The sequence below is a fragment of the Notamacropus eugenii genome, chromosome 3 (genome assembly GCF_028372415.1).
Source record: "Notamacropus eugenii isolate mMacEug1 chromosome 3, mMacEug1.pri_v2, whole genome shotgun sequence".
NCBI classification, from domain to species: Eukaryota; Metazoa; Chordata; class Mammalia; order Diprotodontia; family Macropodidae; genus Notamacropus; species Notamacropus eugenii.
Window position 1 is genome coordinate 152,376,539 of NC_092874.1, and position 18,480 is coordinate 152,395,018.

The 18,480-nt window shown below is 34.3% G+C and overlaps 1 protein-coding gene across 2 annotated transcripts in view; it reads left to right on the top strand.

The window, feature by feature from the left end:
* RELN (reelin) overlaps positions 1-18,480 on the top strand; it is a 553,318-nt gene that overhangs the window by 367,460 nt on the left and 167,378 nt on the right. For both annotated transcript variants that reach the window (XM_072653135.1, XM_072653136.1), the window contains exons 17-20: positions 886-952; positions 5,921-6,154; positions 6,855-7,016; positions 17,176-17,412. In XM_072653135.1, coding sequence (XP_072509236.1) covers positions 886-952; positions 5,921-6,154; positions 6,855-7,016; positions 17,176-17,412 — 700 coding nt within the window. The remainder of the gene's footprint in view (positions 1-885; positions 953-5,920; positions 6,155-6,854; positions 7,017-17,175; positions 17,413-18,480) is intronic.

The window sequence follows — 18,480 nt, forward strand, 5'->3', positions numbered from 1 at the left end:
ATTGCTGTGTTCTTATTTCCCAGTGTTGAACAATAACATAACATAATGGATAGAGAGCACAGCATTTGGAAGGCAGGAAGACATGGGCTCAAATCTCAGCTGAGATACCAACTAGCTCTGTGGCACTTAGCAAGTGACTTCGCTTCTTTTTAGCTCATTTTTCTGAGGAAGTTGGACCTAAAGACCTCAAAAGAACCTTTCAGTTCTGAATTTATGATCTAAATTTGGATTTGAATCTTCACACAATCAGTGGAATGCTGTGATTTTAAAAAAAAGATTATGTTGTTATTATGTCAACATCCTTGGGGCAATGGGTGTTTTTAAAGTATTCAAGAGGTTTGTTATTCTCCCCAAGTTGATTAAACTTTAGAAATATATTTAAGAATCTTAAGTAATTTGTTGTCCAATTGTGATAGCAAATAGAGCTGGAAATTTCAAGAAAGCATATCTCACTGATCCTTTGCTGGCATATCCAGATTCTCTTTTGTGACACTCTTTTCCCCCAAGGAAAAAAAATACGATTCTTATAAAAATAAAATGACTAGTAAGAAAATAAACATATTTTGTTTTAAGTAGTTTGGGGAAAATAGATTGCCCAAAGGAGAGTCAAAATCAAAAGTATCCTTTATTCTTCCCAATGTAATATGTATCAAAATCTTGAACATTGTTATCTCTGAACTCTAGTAAGCAATTAACTTGTCACAAATACACCATGTGTCATCTTCAGTTTCCCTGAACTTCCACAAATATGGGTCATGTACTGTACATATAAAGTAAAGTACTTCGTATTTTTGTTTCATAAAATTATTCCACATGTGGGTGGTAGCTTTAGATTTTCCAGTAACATAGCCTTTATTTACACAAACCTTTGTTTTCCTTTGGCAGTTTATATTGGTCCATCGTGCCTCAAATTCTGCTCTGGAAGAGGACAATGTACTCGAAATGGCTGCAAGTAAGTAATAATATTTGTAGATGTAAAAAAACATGTAATTTGTGTTGCAAACCACGAATTGTTACATTTTTTCAGATTAGGTTGGTTGGGTTCTACCAAGGACAAATGCAAACTCTGATGAACATAAATTAATGGTCATAAAATGATTATTATGCATTCTTTGTAAGTAGAGGTGTGTTTCATAGTTTTTTATATGCTAAACCCAAACAAACAAACAACCAAGCATTCCATTTTGTAATCTAGTGAGTTTTGGGCACTTTGCCACATACTTTCTGCATGCTAATGCAAAACCTTATGTTGTCCTTCCATTAACTTGGGCCAGTCTTTGAATGTTCTTGAGTCAAATTAATTAAATTAATTTTGAAAATGTTTTCTAAATTAGCTGCAAAAACAACCACTTACTCACGTATCCAGAAAACAAAATCATTCAGAAAGGACCTAACAGGTATGATTTAGCAACCCTAATGAGAAAATAAATATTTTGCCTCATCTATAAGTCCTTTCTCCTTTCAAGGAAACTCGTTTGTGGGACTTCTAATATATTTTCTGCCTTAATACAGTTTTTTAACTAGTTTGGCTTCATAATCTTTTATGTAAATAATGACATAAAGCGGTTTAAGGGTATAGGAAGAAAATATAGCAGTTGATGAAGATAGTGATAAAAGCAAAATAAAATCTTACAACACTAGAATTTTTAAAAGAATATTCTAAACTACAATAGGGGAGGGAATACTATAAATGCTATACATTAGCAAATAAAAGTTAGCACTTACGTGGTGCATTAAAACCTGTGAAGCACGTCACATACTTTTGTTTATCCTCACAGTGAACTTGGGAAGTAGTATCTATTTTTATTGTCATTTTACAGATAAAGAAACTGAGGCTGAGAGGATTTAAGTGAACCATGCCCACACAGCTATTAAAGATATAAAGCAGGATCCAAACTGTGGTCTTTCTTCATTCAAATCCAAAATTCTCCACCATGCTATCTAGCTCTTGACTCATTTTCCCTTTGCGTTTTGTTGTAATACTGGTTTCTTTATGAAGTTCTTCATGTTTTCCGTATAAACTTTGATGTTTCCTTTGATCTATAATCTCATCAATGTGGGGTACTGCTTGTAATAATGCAGATTGCAACCTCTACATCTTCTCTTAACCTATGTAACTCATATAAACCCTTCTGGAAAATCTCCTGAGGTCTGTCCAATGTGCTGAGTGACTTCTTCTGGCCTCAGAGATATTATCATCTAAATAGCAGCACATTAGTAATTTAATTGAGAATCTCTTTTGGTCCATATCAGTATTTGAACTGAAGAGAAATATCTGCATTCCTCAAATTTATTTATTACATAGTACTTAAGCCATGTGCAGCTGTCTATTAATGCAGTGCATAAGCTCAACAAGGATTTGCTCAATTTCTAATCTTTGTATTTGACCTATCTACATTTCTATTTTTGTCTATCTGATCATCCATTCTGCTTTTCCTCATCCTCCCTATACACACATCCCAAAAATAGAGAATAATTTAAGGAACATTCATTATGATCATTCAGGAGCATCATTGCATGCCTTAGACATGACATTTATGAGAATAAACAGCCAATGCCAACATTTCAAAATCTTTTCAGCCATCCAGCTTCCAATCAAAAAGAGTTCCATTTCAAATGGAACATTTAAGAATACAAAAAAAATTACAAAGATGTGAAGAAGATTTCAGAGCAGACAAGCAGCTTTAATGCTAAGAGTGCTAGTATTTGAGTCTGAGGACTTGGATTTGAATCCTGGCTGTGCCACATATCCCTGCGTTGCCTTGGGCAAATCACTACACCTCGCTTGGTCTCAATTTCCTCTTCAGTAAAATGAAAGGACTGGATTGAAAGGTACCTCAGTTGCCTTCTAATGCTAAATCATTGGTTTTCAGGGAGAATAGGGAAAGTGTGTTCCATAATATTTCCACCAAATTTCATCTTAAATGCCTTGGCAAAAAGGCAGATTCCTCACATCTAGAAGTAATTACCTGAACAACTTTTTCAGATTTCATTTATATCCCACTCCTACATGGTTAATCCCTCCTCTTTTTAAGTTACCTATTATGCTATAAAATAATAATTTAATATTTTCTTTATTCTGCAGTTCCTGAAAGATATTAATCTTGTGCCTAAAAATTAATGTTTTATCCAAAATGCCAGAAAATTCTATTTACAGGATAATATTTCTAAAGTTGCATCAATGAATTTTTTTTTCCTCAAAGGCTTCCACATAGCATTGACTAGATTTTATTAAAATAAATATCAATGTTTTATAATAATAGTTGCAAACAGAAATATGAATAGTCATTTTAACTCTTCACTATTTAAATAATCATTCATATTATATAGTGCTTTAGGGTTTGCAAAATATTTCCCTAAGATGAACTCTATGAGGTAGATATTCTAAGCACTAGTCTCCATACATGAAGAAAACTAAGGCTCAGGAAGATAAGTTTTCCACTCAAGGTCCTAGGGCTACCCAATGTCATAAGCATATTTGAAATTTTTGTCTCTGGTTTCCAAAGCCTCAGACATATTAGCATAAAATTTCATCACATACAGTTCTACTAATTCCATACTCCATTGCTGTTTCCTTAGATATACCAAAATATTCTTAAATATCCTTCCATCAGGTCTCTATTTGTAGTGGGGAGGGAAAAGTGGCTGCCTAAGGTGTCAGCCATATGTGTATGCCTGCCATCAGTAAGGTATTCTTTCAGATGATTCACTACTGTAATTTATTTAATGAGCACTTAGTATCCAACCGATGTGTACATGATGTGGGCACTGTGGAAGCTACAAGTATAGTAAAATGCAGGATCCATGTCTACCCTGAATGCACTAGTAGGGGTACAAACTGCAAAATTAGAGGCAATGTGGCCTAGTAGAAAGAGTCCTAGATTTGGAGTCAAGTGAGCTTTGGGTTCAAATTCAACCCTTGACCTTTAATGTAGAACCATGGGCAAATCATTTAACCTCTCTCCCTGGTTTCTTCATCTATAAAGTGGGGGTAATATCTGTAATCTTTACCTTATAAGGATTTTTATGAAGATCAAATATTACTCTATTCATAAAAGGCTTGAAAACTTTAAAGGACATATGAAATCCAGTTATAACATACAGTGTTGTGAAATGAGTGGATTCAAGGTTCCATGTGAGGTCTGAATAAGAAGGTAAAAAATAACTAAGGACATCAAAAAAGTTTCATAAAAGAGGTAACATTTGAGTTGGACTTTAAGGAATGGGAAATAATTCTAGGTGAAACTTGGGAGGACATTCTAGGTATAGGGAATAATATGAGCAGAGATAAGAAAGTGAAGTTTAATTGGAATATAGAGTACATGATTGGGGAGGGACAGTAATATGAAGTGAGAATGTAAGGATAAATTAGTGTCAGATAATGGAGGAACTAGAATGCCAGGCAAAATAGTTTGTAACGAATGCTATCATTTGGGGGTATTTGAGGCTATGTAGATTCAGGTAAAATATTCATAGTTTATTTGGAAACTAATCATAATCTGAAGACCACCTATGGTATCATCCTTGGGGCACATGCCATAGAATTTCATTATTAGGTGTTTTTAAGTTCTTTTGACTCTGAAATATCTTCTGGATACATAAGTGACTTGAACAGGATCCCACAAAGAGCTACTTTCTGCCAAATTCCATTCTATAGTAAGCTGAATTACATTGAAATTTCAGTATTTTTATGGGAAAGGCAAAAAAAAAAAATCCCAAAAAAAATAGTGAAGAAAGTAGTAGCAAATAGAATAATGTGCAAGTGAGTTCTTTGTTAAGAAATATTTCAGTGCTGTTTTGTTAGTTTTTGTTTTGAAGTCACAAGACCTGTGATTTCATTGGTCTAGAGAATTGCCAGTTAGAAACTCCATTTAGTAATGCCTGCTGGCTCCTGGTCTGCAACTTATAATGTTAGACAGTTGCCTGGGGCAATATGAAGTACAGTAACTTGCTTGGGGTCACACAGCATTAAGTATAAGAGGCAGAACTCCATCCTAGGTATTCTTGATGCCATGCCAACTGTATGTTTACTGTACCACACCTCTCACTTAAAGGTAATTCCCTTCAAATCTTTGGCATTTCCAGGGCTAAACTAAAAATCCATTTAAGACAATGATTTCTTGAGTTTGGCTCAAGTGCCCAAGTTAATTCATATGAAAACAGAACATGCCCATGAACACAATTGTGTAATGGCATTTTTTTCTTGGAGCTCCACCAACCTGGGATCCTAAATTCTAATAAGGATATCCACATGGGTCAGGGGTTAGTGTTTTCCCATAAGACTGTTGGTATTCTGTGGATTTTAAAGAGTCCAAACAGGGAAGCTAAAGACCAGAATGCAATTATATTTTCCAATTTAAAGTAATATAATTTTAACTCCTAAATACATTTCAAGTTAAAGCATAATTGTTGCATTTTTCCTAGCTGAATATACACCACTTGCATTTAAAACATTATTTGCAGACTTTCAATTTTTTGCCAAATATACCACAGGAAGAAGTCTCCTTTGATAAAATCTGTTATGTAGTTTTGATATTCATCACCTTGAAGCAAATTATATACTTTGCAGACTGCACCTTTTTGAGGGAGTTCAGGATAGCACTTTGCATAAATATGAGTATGTGTAGGAAAACTATGTAGAATTTTTTGAAGGTGCACAATGAATTATTGTTTTTATCATAACCTTTTTATAGCACTGCTCTGCCAAGAATGCATTCTATTAGGATATTTACAATCATCCAGACCCTGCTGACTCTTCAAATCCAGAACTCTCTGAAGGCTAATAAGCTCCACTTACCATTCAGTCAAATACTTGACTTCATCTCCCCAAAGTAGATTCAGAAAAATCTCTGAAAAAGCAAAACGTTAAAATTGAAAGTAACAAGGTTTCATACTTATTTTTGTTGTATGTCTCTGACAGGTGTGACCCTGGCTTTTCAGGTCCAGCTTGTGAAATGGCATCCCAAACATTCCCAATGTTCATCTCTGAAAGCTTTGGAAGTTCCAGGCTCTCCTCTTATCACAACTTTTACTCTATCCGTGGTGCTGAAGTTAGCTTTGGATGTGGTGTCTTAGCCAGTGGAAAAGCATTGGTTTTCAATAAAGATGGGAGGCGTCAGCTCATTACATCCTTTCTTGACAGCTCACAGTCGAGGTGAGCTAAGAAATGAATGACAAAGTAATGTAACTAATTTAATTTTCCTACCTATGTATTTTCAGATTTTCTCTTATTTCCATAAAATGTCACTTTAACCTTGTCTAAATCATAATTAGGATTGGAGACAAAGGTTAATTTTGGGTTAATCCATCCTTTTGTTTTGTTTTGTTTTTTAGTAATTCACATGCTTAACAAATGACTTTAGGGCATTTATTACCAGTCAAATGGAAAAATATGAAATGTTAGCATCAAAAAATGTGTGCCAGAGCCAAGTGCTAATTAATTATTTATGTAGTTTTATTTATTTGACAGCTTGTGGTGGCTGATTATATCCATTCCATGTCTCTCCTTCCCCTGGTACCTAATAAATAATGTAATGCGGTGATGATTGGCACTTTAAATGTGTATATGTCATATACACAAATTTGTGTGTGCATGTATATTTTTATGAATGCAAATAAAACATATGCATTCCCTTCTATTACATATAATATTTTACATCTATAAGCATATATATATATATATATGTACACACATTCCACACTGGCATTAAAGGGAAGGAAAGTCAGTTACAAAGCAGCATGGGAATTTCACCTAAACTTGCCTAGAAGTCTTTTTAAAAAGCAGTAATGTAATGACTGTAATATTTTGAAATGTTTATGTATACTCACTAATCTACATAAATTAATTTTTTTAGGTTTCTCCAGTTCACATTAAGAATAGGAAGTAAATCTGTTTTGAGTACGTGCAAAGCCCCCAACCAGCCTGGCGAAGGTGTTTTATTGCATTATTCTTATGATAATGGAATTACATGGAAACTGCTTGAACATTATTCTTATCTCAACTACCATGAACCAAGGTATGTTGGATAAAGTTATAAAAAAGGAGATGTAATCATAGAAGCTTCTTTCCTGAATGTTAATTTGTAATGATTGACTGCAAAGAGTCTGCCATTGAGTTTTAGCCAGGACAAAGACGAATGTGTCCTGGAATGATAAATTAACCGTGTTTCTTTTAGCAAATTCCATCCCAGCTGAGTTTCTACATTGTAAAGAAAGTGATTTTTTACATTAAAAACTGTTTCATTCAGAGAAAGCTGAAATGAGCATAATTGTGAAGTTAAACATATATATAAGGTAACAGTAATTTTTTTTTACAATTAAAATTGAAACAACTGAATTCAAATATAGACCTAAATTACCAATACTGACAAATTTTTACTAACAAAATGATAATTCCAGAGGCATCTTACAACTTGGTACTTTATTGATTCTCTTGGTAGGTGATATAATTTTTATGTTTTGTTCTAGTTTATGTAATGGATTTTAACAAGCAGAAGTTCAGTAGACTCAGGCAAGTGTTTCTAGGATATATTATCTATCCTAAGTAGCCGCTAAAAATGTATTAAGCACTCCAGTTTTTAACCATTAAAGCCTTCTTGGTAAGAAGGTGGATATTTAAGTATTTCTGGGTCTTTAATTACAGAATGTAAAATTTCCTTGTAGTGTGACCAAGTATACCTGTAGAAAGGTGATTTCAGAGATATTAGTAAGTATTTCTTCACTTTACAAAAAAAAAAAATACTTCATCAGCCTGCTCACAAACACCTGAAATTCATTTAACACAGAACAAAGTCTTCATTCCAAACTTAGGACTGGGGATTGAAACACAAAAACCATTAGGAGAGGTAACATTGTGAATTAATCCACACTGATGAATCATAAATCCTTTTCCAAAAGAACTTTTCAGTAAGAGAACTGTACTTGTTCTCTGAGAAAGGTGATGATAAGTATAGAGAAGGGAGGAAGAAAAAAAACTCCTACTTTAAACTTCTTACTTAAGTCTTGCTTTTAGAAATGCAATAAAACTTTTTTTACTCAAATAAACGGAGTTGTATCCTGATTGGATGGATAGATGGATGGGTGGATGAATAGACAGATAGATAGATAGATAGATAGATAGATAGATAGATAGATAGATAGATAGATAGGAAGAAAGGAATAATCTAATAGATTTAAGAATGCACTGGATACAATAGATTTTTTTTACTCTTTAAGATGAAAAGAATTTGAATCTACATTACCAGTAAGAGTAAAACTAAATTTGTCATTGCTTTTTGGGAGAGCATGGTATATCTATATTTCAGGAATATAGAAAAATAATAGACAAATATAGTTACAGTAATAATTATTAAAATATAAAGAAAGTGTCACTCCATTATGTTGTCCCCAAACACTAACATTTTCATAAAAAGAATGGACAGTTACAAAATTCAGTTATCAGTCTATAACCAGAAATCAATCTTTGGTATGAAAAATAATTGTACATTTAATGTTCTACTGCAAAAGTGCATTTATTCTTGCCCGTCATTTGACAGCAACATTTTTTGTCTAAGAAAACCATGACAATTTTTTTAGTATTAAGTTTGAAAGATTAAGATCATGGAAGAGTTTTCTCAGCAAGTTAAAAAAAAACACAATTATATGTAATAACATTAAAAAGAAAATTTATCTTCAAACTGAATTCTATTAGAATTCTTCCCCCAATCTAGCCAGCACATACTTGTGCTTTCTCTTGCAAATCAATATCACAAAAAAGACTTTACAAATTACCCAAGAATATATAATTTAGCATGTGGTCTACATACTGCAGTCATTTGCCATATCTTTAATAAACAGTTCATGTTGTGTAAATTCTAACTAGAATTAAAAGGATCTTGATGCTTTGAACTACTTACTACACTCTTTTCAGTCATAATAACTGACTATAATTGATGTAGAAGCCAAATTGTTACTTACTGTGATGGGTTCATTTGTTTGGAAATAGAGTATGCTCTAATAAATAAGCTGCTTGGCTTATGACTGTGACTTGTAACTAATTTTTCATCAGTTCATCAATCCTCTATGATACGTAAAAGAAATTAAAGAAGTGTATTTGCCAACTTTTTATAAACATTAATGTCAGAAGACAGAGGTAAGCATGAGCAGTTTGCAGTTTTGTTATACTTTTTATTCAAGCTGACTGATACGTTTTAGCAACTAATTAGTACTTTTATGAATGTAAAGCATTGAGTGAAAGGAACAGAACCAGGAGAACTTTATGCACAGCAACGACCACAGTGTGTGAGAGTTTTTTCTGGTAGACTTAGATTTTTGTAATAACACAAGAACTTCTTACAAAAAAAAAAAAAAAATCCCAATGGTGGTTCTCAAGGAAAAATGCCTTCCACACTCAGAGAGAGAAATATGGAAGTCACTCACATAATGTAACAGATCATGTTTGTGTATGTGTATATGTTTGTGTATCATGTTCTGATTTGTTATACAATTTCTTTCATTTATCTTAGTCTGACTACATAGCATGACTATAAGTGAAAAATATACTCAATAGGAAAGTATATGTAGAATCTATACAGAATTGTATGCAGTTGTGGGGAGGGAGGGGGGGAGTGGGGGGTAGGCGGGGGGGATAAAATCACAATTGTATGGCAGTGATTGTTAAACATTAAAAATAAAAATAAAAATAAATGAATGTAAAGCATTATATCTCTGGAGATGTTGAGCTCTTTTAGGTTTTGTTAGGCGTGGGCTTACCTTAAAAGTTTTTAGTAATTTCAATTTTGCTTTTTTCATAATTATTTGAACTGTTTATAGTATCTTGGCAATAGGAATCCACTTCCACAAAAAATTATAAGAAGCAATTAGTAATAACCACATATCTGATCTTTCCTCTTCAGAAAAATTCAGGACAGAAAATGAAGGTAGAAAGTCAATAGAGATTTCTGAAGTAGTCTCTAACAATATAAAGATGTAATGGTTCCTGAGCGAATCTTATCAAACTTTTGGTCAGACTAATTGCAGAATGGCAATGACGTGAACAAAGAGCCATTTCAGTATGTTGGTGAGACTTGGAAAAGACCTTAGTTTAAAAAGGCAAAGATCCCCCACTGCATGGGGGGCCTTCTCCAGTCATTCTGATCTATATCTTGCCACTAGGCCCAGATGGCTCTGAAGGAGAAAGTACTCACTTACATCCAGTCCACTTGCAAGTCATGGCATCACCTTCCTGAGGCCATAGTCCTATTCGAAAACAAAAAATGAACAATGACTCTTTTGCCATTACTGGTTTGCCTGACTTTGCAGAATTAAATGTTCTATTGAAAAGATGCCAATACTGAATTTTCATAGACAAAAGCCACATTGGGCATTGATTTTCATAATGAAGTTTTGCTCCCCAGGGGAAAAATTGCTCCAAGAAATAATAAAATTATAATTGAATCAGGAAGTATGCTTTTACAGGAAAATTATCTCTTTTTTAATACATGAATTATAATCAAAATAAGCTATGTAATATAACTGTGCTGTATCTACTATTATGTTCATTCTTAGCAAAAACATAGCTTAAAAGATAAAGATTAATGGTATTTTAACTGAATGCATTAGTTGGAATAGCATAGGCTACTCCCCCACCTAGAATTTACTGTCTTCTCCTCTCCATCTCACAGAATCCTTAGCTTCCTTAAAAACAGCTAATTGTCACTTCCTATGGGAAACTTATCCTAATCCCCCCAATTGCTAGTTTGCCCACTCTTCATGCGAGGAATTTTTTTTTGCAGAATTTTGCCTTTAATTGTCTGTACCATTGTGTTTCCCCACCACCACTTCCCAAAGAATCCAAGTTTCTTAAGTGCAATGTTTGGTTTTGACTTCATCTTCCCAGGCTCTAGTACAATGCCATGTGGTAGGCATGTAAGTGATAGGACTGGACTTGTGATTTCATTGGCATAGAGAATTCATGGCTGAAATTCTGTCTCTACCAAGGCAGGTTGGCACTTTCTGTATTGCTTGAAGTTTTAAAGGATCACCTACCACCCTGAGAAGTACATGACTTTCCAGGTCACAAAGCCAGTATACGTCACATAATAATAGTAATGGGCAATTGGACAGAGCTCTATAAATTACCTTCCATAGTATTCAACAGTGATACATCGTATGATAATTTAGTTGTTAAAGAAACTCATAAAGTTGCTACTACATGAAAGGTGATCATATGTTGTTTCTTAGCTTTTGAAGAAATTTCAATAGTGTCCTGCATAAATTAAGCACTAAACATTAATTGAATGAATGGTTCAATGAATGAATGGAGTGAAATTAAACAGGTTGATCTGGAGTGAAGAACATTTTAAAAAATAAATTGTGTAATTTAGAATGTAGCAATGAATTAACAAATGAGGAAACACAGCTATATATAACACACAGTAACTAAAATTATGAGAGTTCTCATTTATTGAATTATACTCCCAAAAGGACCTAAAATTGTATATAGGGAATTGATGATTGTTTTTTCTCCTACTGTCTCATCCCTACTGAATGTTTTCTTTACCTTCATCATGTACTTTGATTCTATAACTTCCCTATTTTTCTAAGATTGTCATTTCAGTTATATATTCATTAGTCTCACATTTAGTATAGGACTCAAGGGTCATTTCAATAGATTTTAACCTATCTATTTAATTCAGTTCAATAAATTTTATTATTACTAATTATTTATTATTATTAAATGCATGCTATCCACCAGAAACTGTGTTAGGTGGTGGAGATACAAGTATAAAAAATAAGTCACCCCTTTGTCCTTAAGGAGCCCACCATAAGGAGGGGAGAAGGGAGAGAACTTGGGGATAATATATGTCATATAAAATGTGTACCAAATGTAATATAACTTGAGAAAGAACACTAACAGCTAGGAAGAATAAGGAAAAGCCTCTTAGAAAAAGTAGTACTTAGTTAGAACCTTGAAAGAGGATGGGGAATATAAGGTGCAGAGGTAAGAAGAAATAACCATTTAGACATGAGAGATGCCCTGTCCAAAGGCATACAATTGTGAGATAGAATGTTATGTACAAGCAACAGCAAGGAAGCCCATTTGGCTGATATTTTTGAATGGAATAATGTGTAATCAGCTTGGAAATATAGACTGGAGCAAGGTTGCAAAAGACATTAAGCGTCAAATAAGAGTTAATGTTTTATCCCAGATATAATAGGAAGCTACCAAAGCATCTTGAATAGGGGAGTGACATGCTGAGAACTATACCTTAGGAATATCAATTTGGCACCTATATGGAGGATGGGTTAGAAAGCAGAAAGTCTGGAGACAGGTAGACTAATTAGGCAACTAATGCAATTATCTAGGTAAAAGACAATGAGCTCCTGAACTCGGCTGATGGCAAAGTGAGGAGTAAACAATACAAGAGATGTTATGATGTAGAATGAGAATAATGAGTAAAGAATGATTCTGAGGTTATGAACCTTGGTGACTAAATGGATGATAGTGCCTCTAACAAAAATAAGGAGCTTAGGAGGAAGAACAGCCTTAAGAAAGAAGTTGACCTATTCTGTTTTATACATGCTGAGTTCAAAATATCATGGGGCATACCATTTAGGTGTTCAATAAGCAATTGTAATGTGGGGCTGAAACTCATAAAAGTGATGAGAGCTAAATATGTAGCTCTTTCAGAGCATTGGCATTTTTTAAGTGACAGTTGTGTTCTTTGGAGTGGATGAGATCACTTAGAGAAAGTGTAGGGAGAGGAGAAGGCCTATGACACAACCCTGTAGCCTGCACATATGTAGGATACATCAATAATGATCCTGTAAGTGGAATCAGAGGAGTCAGAAGACAATCAAGAGAGAGAAATATCCTGAAAATTCAGAGAGAATAGAGATTCAGAAAGACGTCAAAAGCAGGGCCAAACCCTATGAGGGTCAAGAATGATGATTAATAAAAAGACATTAAATTCAGCAATAAATATGTCACTTCTGACTTTGGAGAACATGGTTTCCATTGAGTTGAGGCATCAGAAACTAGATTGCAAGGCAGTAAGAAGTCACTAGGAAGTAAGGAATATAAATGGTTTTTTTCTAGGAGTTTGGCTGTGAAAGGCTGGAGAAAGATAGGATGATTGCCTTAGAGTCAGGTGAACATTTTTGGGTTTTTTTTAAAAAGATGAGTAAGATCTTGGCATGTTTTAATAGGAAAGAGACAGTTAATAGAGACACTAAACATCAGTGAGAGGAAGGGATGATCAAAGGAGCAAACTATTTGAGGGAATGGGATCAAGGGCATAAAGAGAGAGGGGGGTTGGCCTTTGTAAAAAGAAAAAGAGTCACCTCTTCCTCAGAGACTAGAGAAAAGGGGGAAAGAATGGGAGTGGTGACATGAAGGGGTTGGAAATGTAAACCTGAGGAGAGCAAGTTCATAGTGCGTGGCCTCCTTTCTCTCAGTAAAGTATGAGATGAGGTTCTCAGTGAAAGGAGAAAGGTTCTTCACCTTACCTCATACTTTTAAATTCTGCATGAAAACTGTATTCCCTTCCCTTATTAATCATAGGATTTAGAATCGGAAGGGACTTTCAAGTGTTTGGTTTGATCGGGTTTGGGGCTCCTCATGACCAGCTAATCCTGAATGGGAGATAAGCTGCGGTGTTTTCTCCACTTTCATCCTTAGGCCACTGAACTCCTAGTGAAAGTCATGAAATTGTCAAATGAGCTCACGCTACATTCGTGAGGTTTAAACTCAGGTGAAACCTCCTTGTTTCTTAGAAATCCTTTTATTGATTCTGTGGCACATTTCTCGGTCTCTCTTCAAAGCTTTTCCACCTTCATCAAGCCTAAGCTTACTTTTAATTGATGCTCTGAGCAAACCTTTTCTCCTACTCTGCAGAAAAAAAATGAATACCATCCAATCTATGCACCCTCAGTTCATCTCTGTTATATTCAAACTTCTCTATATCTTTACTCAACTTTTCTTCACCCTTGTATCAGAATTCTTTCTCACATGCTTTAAAACTTTGTTTAATCAGTTATTCAATGTCATGTATCTTTAATCTCTCCTCCTTGGCTCTTTCTAGGTATGATTAGGTATTGCATAGCCATTAAAACCCTCTTTAGTACTGAGATGACTTTCCACAGTGGGCAGGGTATCAGAAAAAGCACTGGACTGAGAGAAGATATAAGTTCAGATTCTCCCACTAACTGTGTGACTTTCATCAACTCAGCTCAGTTCCCTATGTCTCAGTTTCCCTATCTAATAAAATGAGAGGTTTTTAATTTCTTGAAAGATTAGTCTAATCTGTGCGTCCATTACCTCATAACCAAATCATCATGTGTTGTTGTTCAGTTATTTCAGTCATGTCCCACTCTTTGTAAGTCCATTGAAGGTTTTTTTGGCAAAGATACTGGAGTGGTTTACCATTTTCTTCTCCAGCTCATTTTACAGATGAGGAAACAGAGGCAAACAGGGTTAAAAAACTTGCCCAGGGTCACACAGCTAGTAAATGTCTGAGACCAGATTTGAACTCAGGAAGATGAGTCTTCCTTTCTCTAGACATGGAACTCTATCCACTGAGCCATGTAGCTGCCCCAAATTGTTACATAACATTCGGCGATTTGGATTCTTTGATAATAATAGCTCACATTTTCATGGTGATTTAAAGTACAGAATGCCCTTTACATGTATTATCCCAACTGATCCACAAAACAATCCTGTGAGTTAGGTGCTATTATCCTCATTCTACAGATGAGGAAACTGAAACTCAGAGAGGTTAGGTTACTTTCCTAGGATCATCCAGCTAAAAACAGTCTGAAATGGAATTTGACCCCAGGTTGTCCAGGTCCACTGCCTGATCCATTATGTTCTGCCACTTTTCAACAAAGGGCACAAGAGTACACAAGCATGAAGAAGAAACTGAATGCTGTTCATTACAAACTGGATAAAGCTAAGATCCTCTTTGTTTCCTCAGAATCAAACCCATCAGCCTAACTTCAAAATCATGTTTCTTCACTTTCTATTCAAACTTTACTTAATCCTGGACTAATTTCTGCTTGTTATTTGGAAAAAATAGGTATAGATACGATTGCAATACTCAACAGGTCAGCAATCATGAATGGATCCCCACTGTCTACCAAAGTGAAAACTTTTTGTTTAGTATTGAGGGATTTCCACAATCACTCTAGCAGGAGCCTCATTTCCCAGCTTTGCTTCATAGTACTCTTTCCTCCTTCTGCTCACCAGATATTTCCTATACCTTCACATGTTTGTGCCTTTGCTCAAGCCATTATTGTTAGAAATGCAAATTAATTTATTTTTCTCTTTGATGTAAAAAAGATATGAAAAATATTTGGAAGTGAAAAAATATCTTCTAAGCTTACAAACAAACCACTTTTTAGGCTAATATTAAAGCAGGAGAGTCAGTGTGCTCTAGTAGATTGAGTTGTGGCTTGGCAATCAGAAAGCCCTGAATTCCGATCTTTCATCTGACAAATATACTAGCTATGTGACAAGCAATAATTCTGTAGCACTTTGTGTTGTAGAAGAGTTGTCAATCTGCCTTAGCGGAGTGACTTTCCTCAATGGAAGTTTCCTATAGCAATAAAATCATTAGCCTGGTCCAGATAAAATAAAATTAAAGCTTCATTTTTTTACTGCAAAATAAATTTCTTTAAGTTCATTTTTAACAGTGAAAAGAAATAGAATCATGAAGTATTTAATGTAAATGAATATTATGCTATTTTATTTTTTTAAACTGTAGATTTTTCATTTTGCTTTCTTTCTAGAATATTCTAAGTATTAGCATAACACCTTGTTATACTAGTATGCAAGTATAACCTTGTAAATGATCTACTAATGAATATAATCATTTTATCTTATCCTGTATCTTTATAACCATGGTTTTTTTAAATTAGTTTTTGCTTTCAATATAAAATACACATCATATAGTTTTAACTGTTTGCTTATTGATAAATAAGGATATAGCTTGATTTAGTATGAATATGAACAAATTTAAAATGGTTCTATTCATCATTCCAAACAGAAAATCTGAAACTCTCTTTCAAAAAAATGTATAATAATCTGCTTCTGGGTCATCTAACTTGTCACTTTATTTTATGGTTTTTTTTTCTCTTTACACACAAGGAAAAACATCCCCTCACTTCAGTGTGCATTTACTGAAATGCCTCTGTTGGTATTTAATTGTACACTGATGGAGACAAATGTTCTACTTGCCATTTGCTTCACATCTCACCTTGTGAATATATGTAAGCAACATAGAACTGTGATTTATGGAGCTTTCAAGCAGATGTCATTGCAGTGGCAATTAATGTATGGTCCCTGCTGCTGTATACAATAATTGCTCCTGGAAATTAGATATTATTCTTAATTTTCCTTACCATTTGTCAGGTACAGGTTTGTTGTCTTAGCCACCATGACAGATCAGGTGACCTTGGCATGCAGTGCCAAACTCATGGGACTGAGGAATTTGACAGTTCCACCAGCACAAAATTATTTATATAACATGAAACTCATGTTGCTTTACGAAGACAATATGAATCCTTCTCATTTTGGAAAGCTGTGGCTTTAGTCTTAGGTTTTGTAAGAGCAGATGGATGATGAACACATAGATATATTACAATACTCCTGATTTAATTCTACTCAATTGAACAAACATCTATTAAGTTTCTACTGTGGGTACCACAGAAGATAGTGTTGTATAGTAGTTAGCTGTTCTGAGATTAAAGAAATCCTGCTTCTGATACACATTCACTATGTAGTCTTGGATAAATCATAGAACCTCACACTATCCCAGACAACTCTCCAGGACTATAACTTGCAGATCAGGTGCCAATTTAATAGAGAAAGTTCTTCTCTACGGGCTCTCTACACCAAAAAAATCACCACCCTGTACAAGAAATTGAGAAAGACACAAAAATTAGTGAGATACTTTCCCCACCTACCTGGAGCTTACATGTGTATTGGGGGTGCTTTTTGTTTGGTAGAAGAGGAAATAATGCAGGACAAGAAAGGATGTTGGCAATATACAACAAAAATACTTTGATATATTATAGTCCTTTCAGTTAAATAATAATGTGATATATAGATGATGGCATTTTTATATTACTGAAGGATCTTGAACATGTATTTTTTTTTCCTTCTTCCTTCCTATCCTAAATTCCCTCTCCCTACAGAATTATTTCTGTGGAATTACCAGCCGATGCACAACAGTTTGGAATTCAGTTCAGATGGTGGCAACCATATCACTCTTCCCAGGGAGAAGATGTATGGGCTATTGATGAAATCATCATGACTTCAGTACTTTTCAATAGCATTAGTCTTGACTTCACTAACCTAGTGGAGGTCACTCAGTCTCTGGGATTCTACCTGGGAAATGTTCAACCCTATTGTGGCCATGACTGGACTCTTTGGTAAGGATATAAATGCTTTGTTGTAATTAGACCATCAAGCAACTGAAAGGTGCATTGTGAAGGATTTCTGGTAGTATATGTTTGTATAAAACTGGATAGGATTAACAAGAGAGGGTATAGAAATTCTCTTTGGAAATGTTTAAGTAAAATTATTTGTGTCATCCTACTTGGAAGTAAGAGGATAGATTCTTCCACCTCTCTGACTCTTTAAACATAATTAGAAAATATGATTCTAAGATAATTTTACTTACTTTACTACTGAGTCCAAGGCAGCTCTATTTGATTTCTCCAGATGAATCTCTTTGGTTGTTATTCCTTGTAATTGTATCCAGAGTGCATATCACCAAATGTCCAATCAATGACCTAATGATAATTAGAGGTAAATTTTATACTCCAGTGCACAGAGAATTACCTTTGATGGAATTGTGCATGTACAGTGATTTCCCACACACAGCAGGATAAAATTTTTGCTTCAAAATTAGTGCTAATGGAAATGATCACTTTCGCTCTGAGTTCTTTCAACCTAGACAGAATGAAAGAGATCTATGAAAAGGTCATATTCTATGCTTTGTCAGTTGAAAATCTTTCATAGTTAGTTTCTGTATCATTTTTTAAAGTCTTGTTAGGAAAGGGAGGAAAATTATTGGACTTAAGTGAAGGGATACAAGCATAAGCAAAAACAGACTCCTCTGAATTTTATGTATTATTAGATTTTTTTAAAAAGTTGATTCAATTTAGTTATGAATCTATACACTACAAACTGAAATGCTAAAGTTTGCACAGTAGTTGTTTTAGTACTTTGTAATTTAACAACGATACCATACCATCAGTGCAAGTACTAAATGAAGGTGTTTATTTTTTAGAATTGGTTTACATCTTATTTTTTAGAAATAGCATCTGCTGAAGTAAATTCCAAACTTGCTGAGTGTGTCATTTTGATGTGGGTTGAACACATGATAACAGCAGTTTAATTTCTGTGCTTTGATCAAAGCCCTAAGAATAATATCCTTTCATATAAGTCTGATGAATATTTTTAACCTACTGCTGCTTTAATTGGTACAGATACTT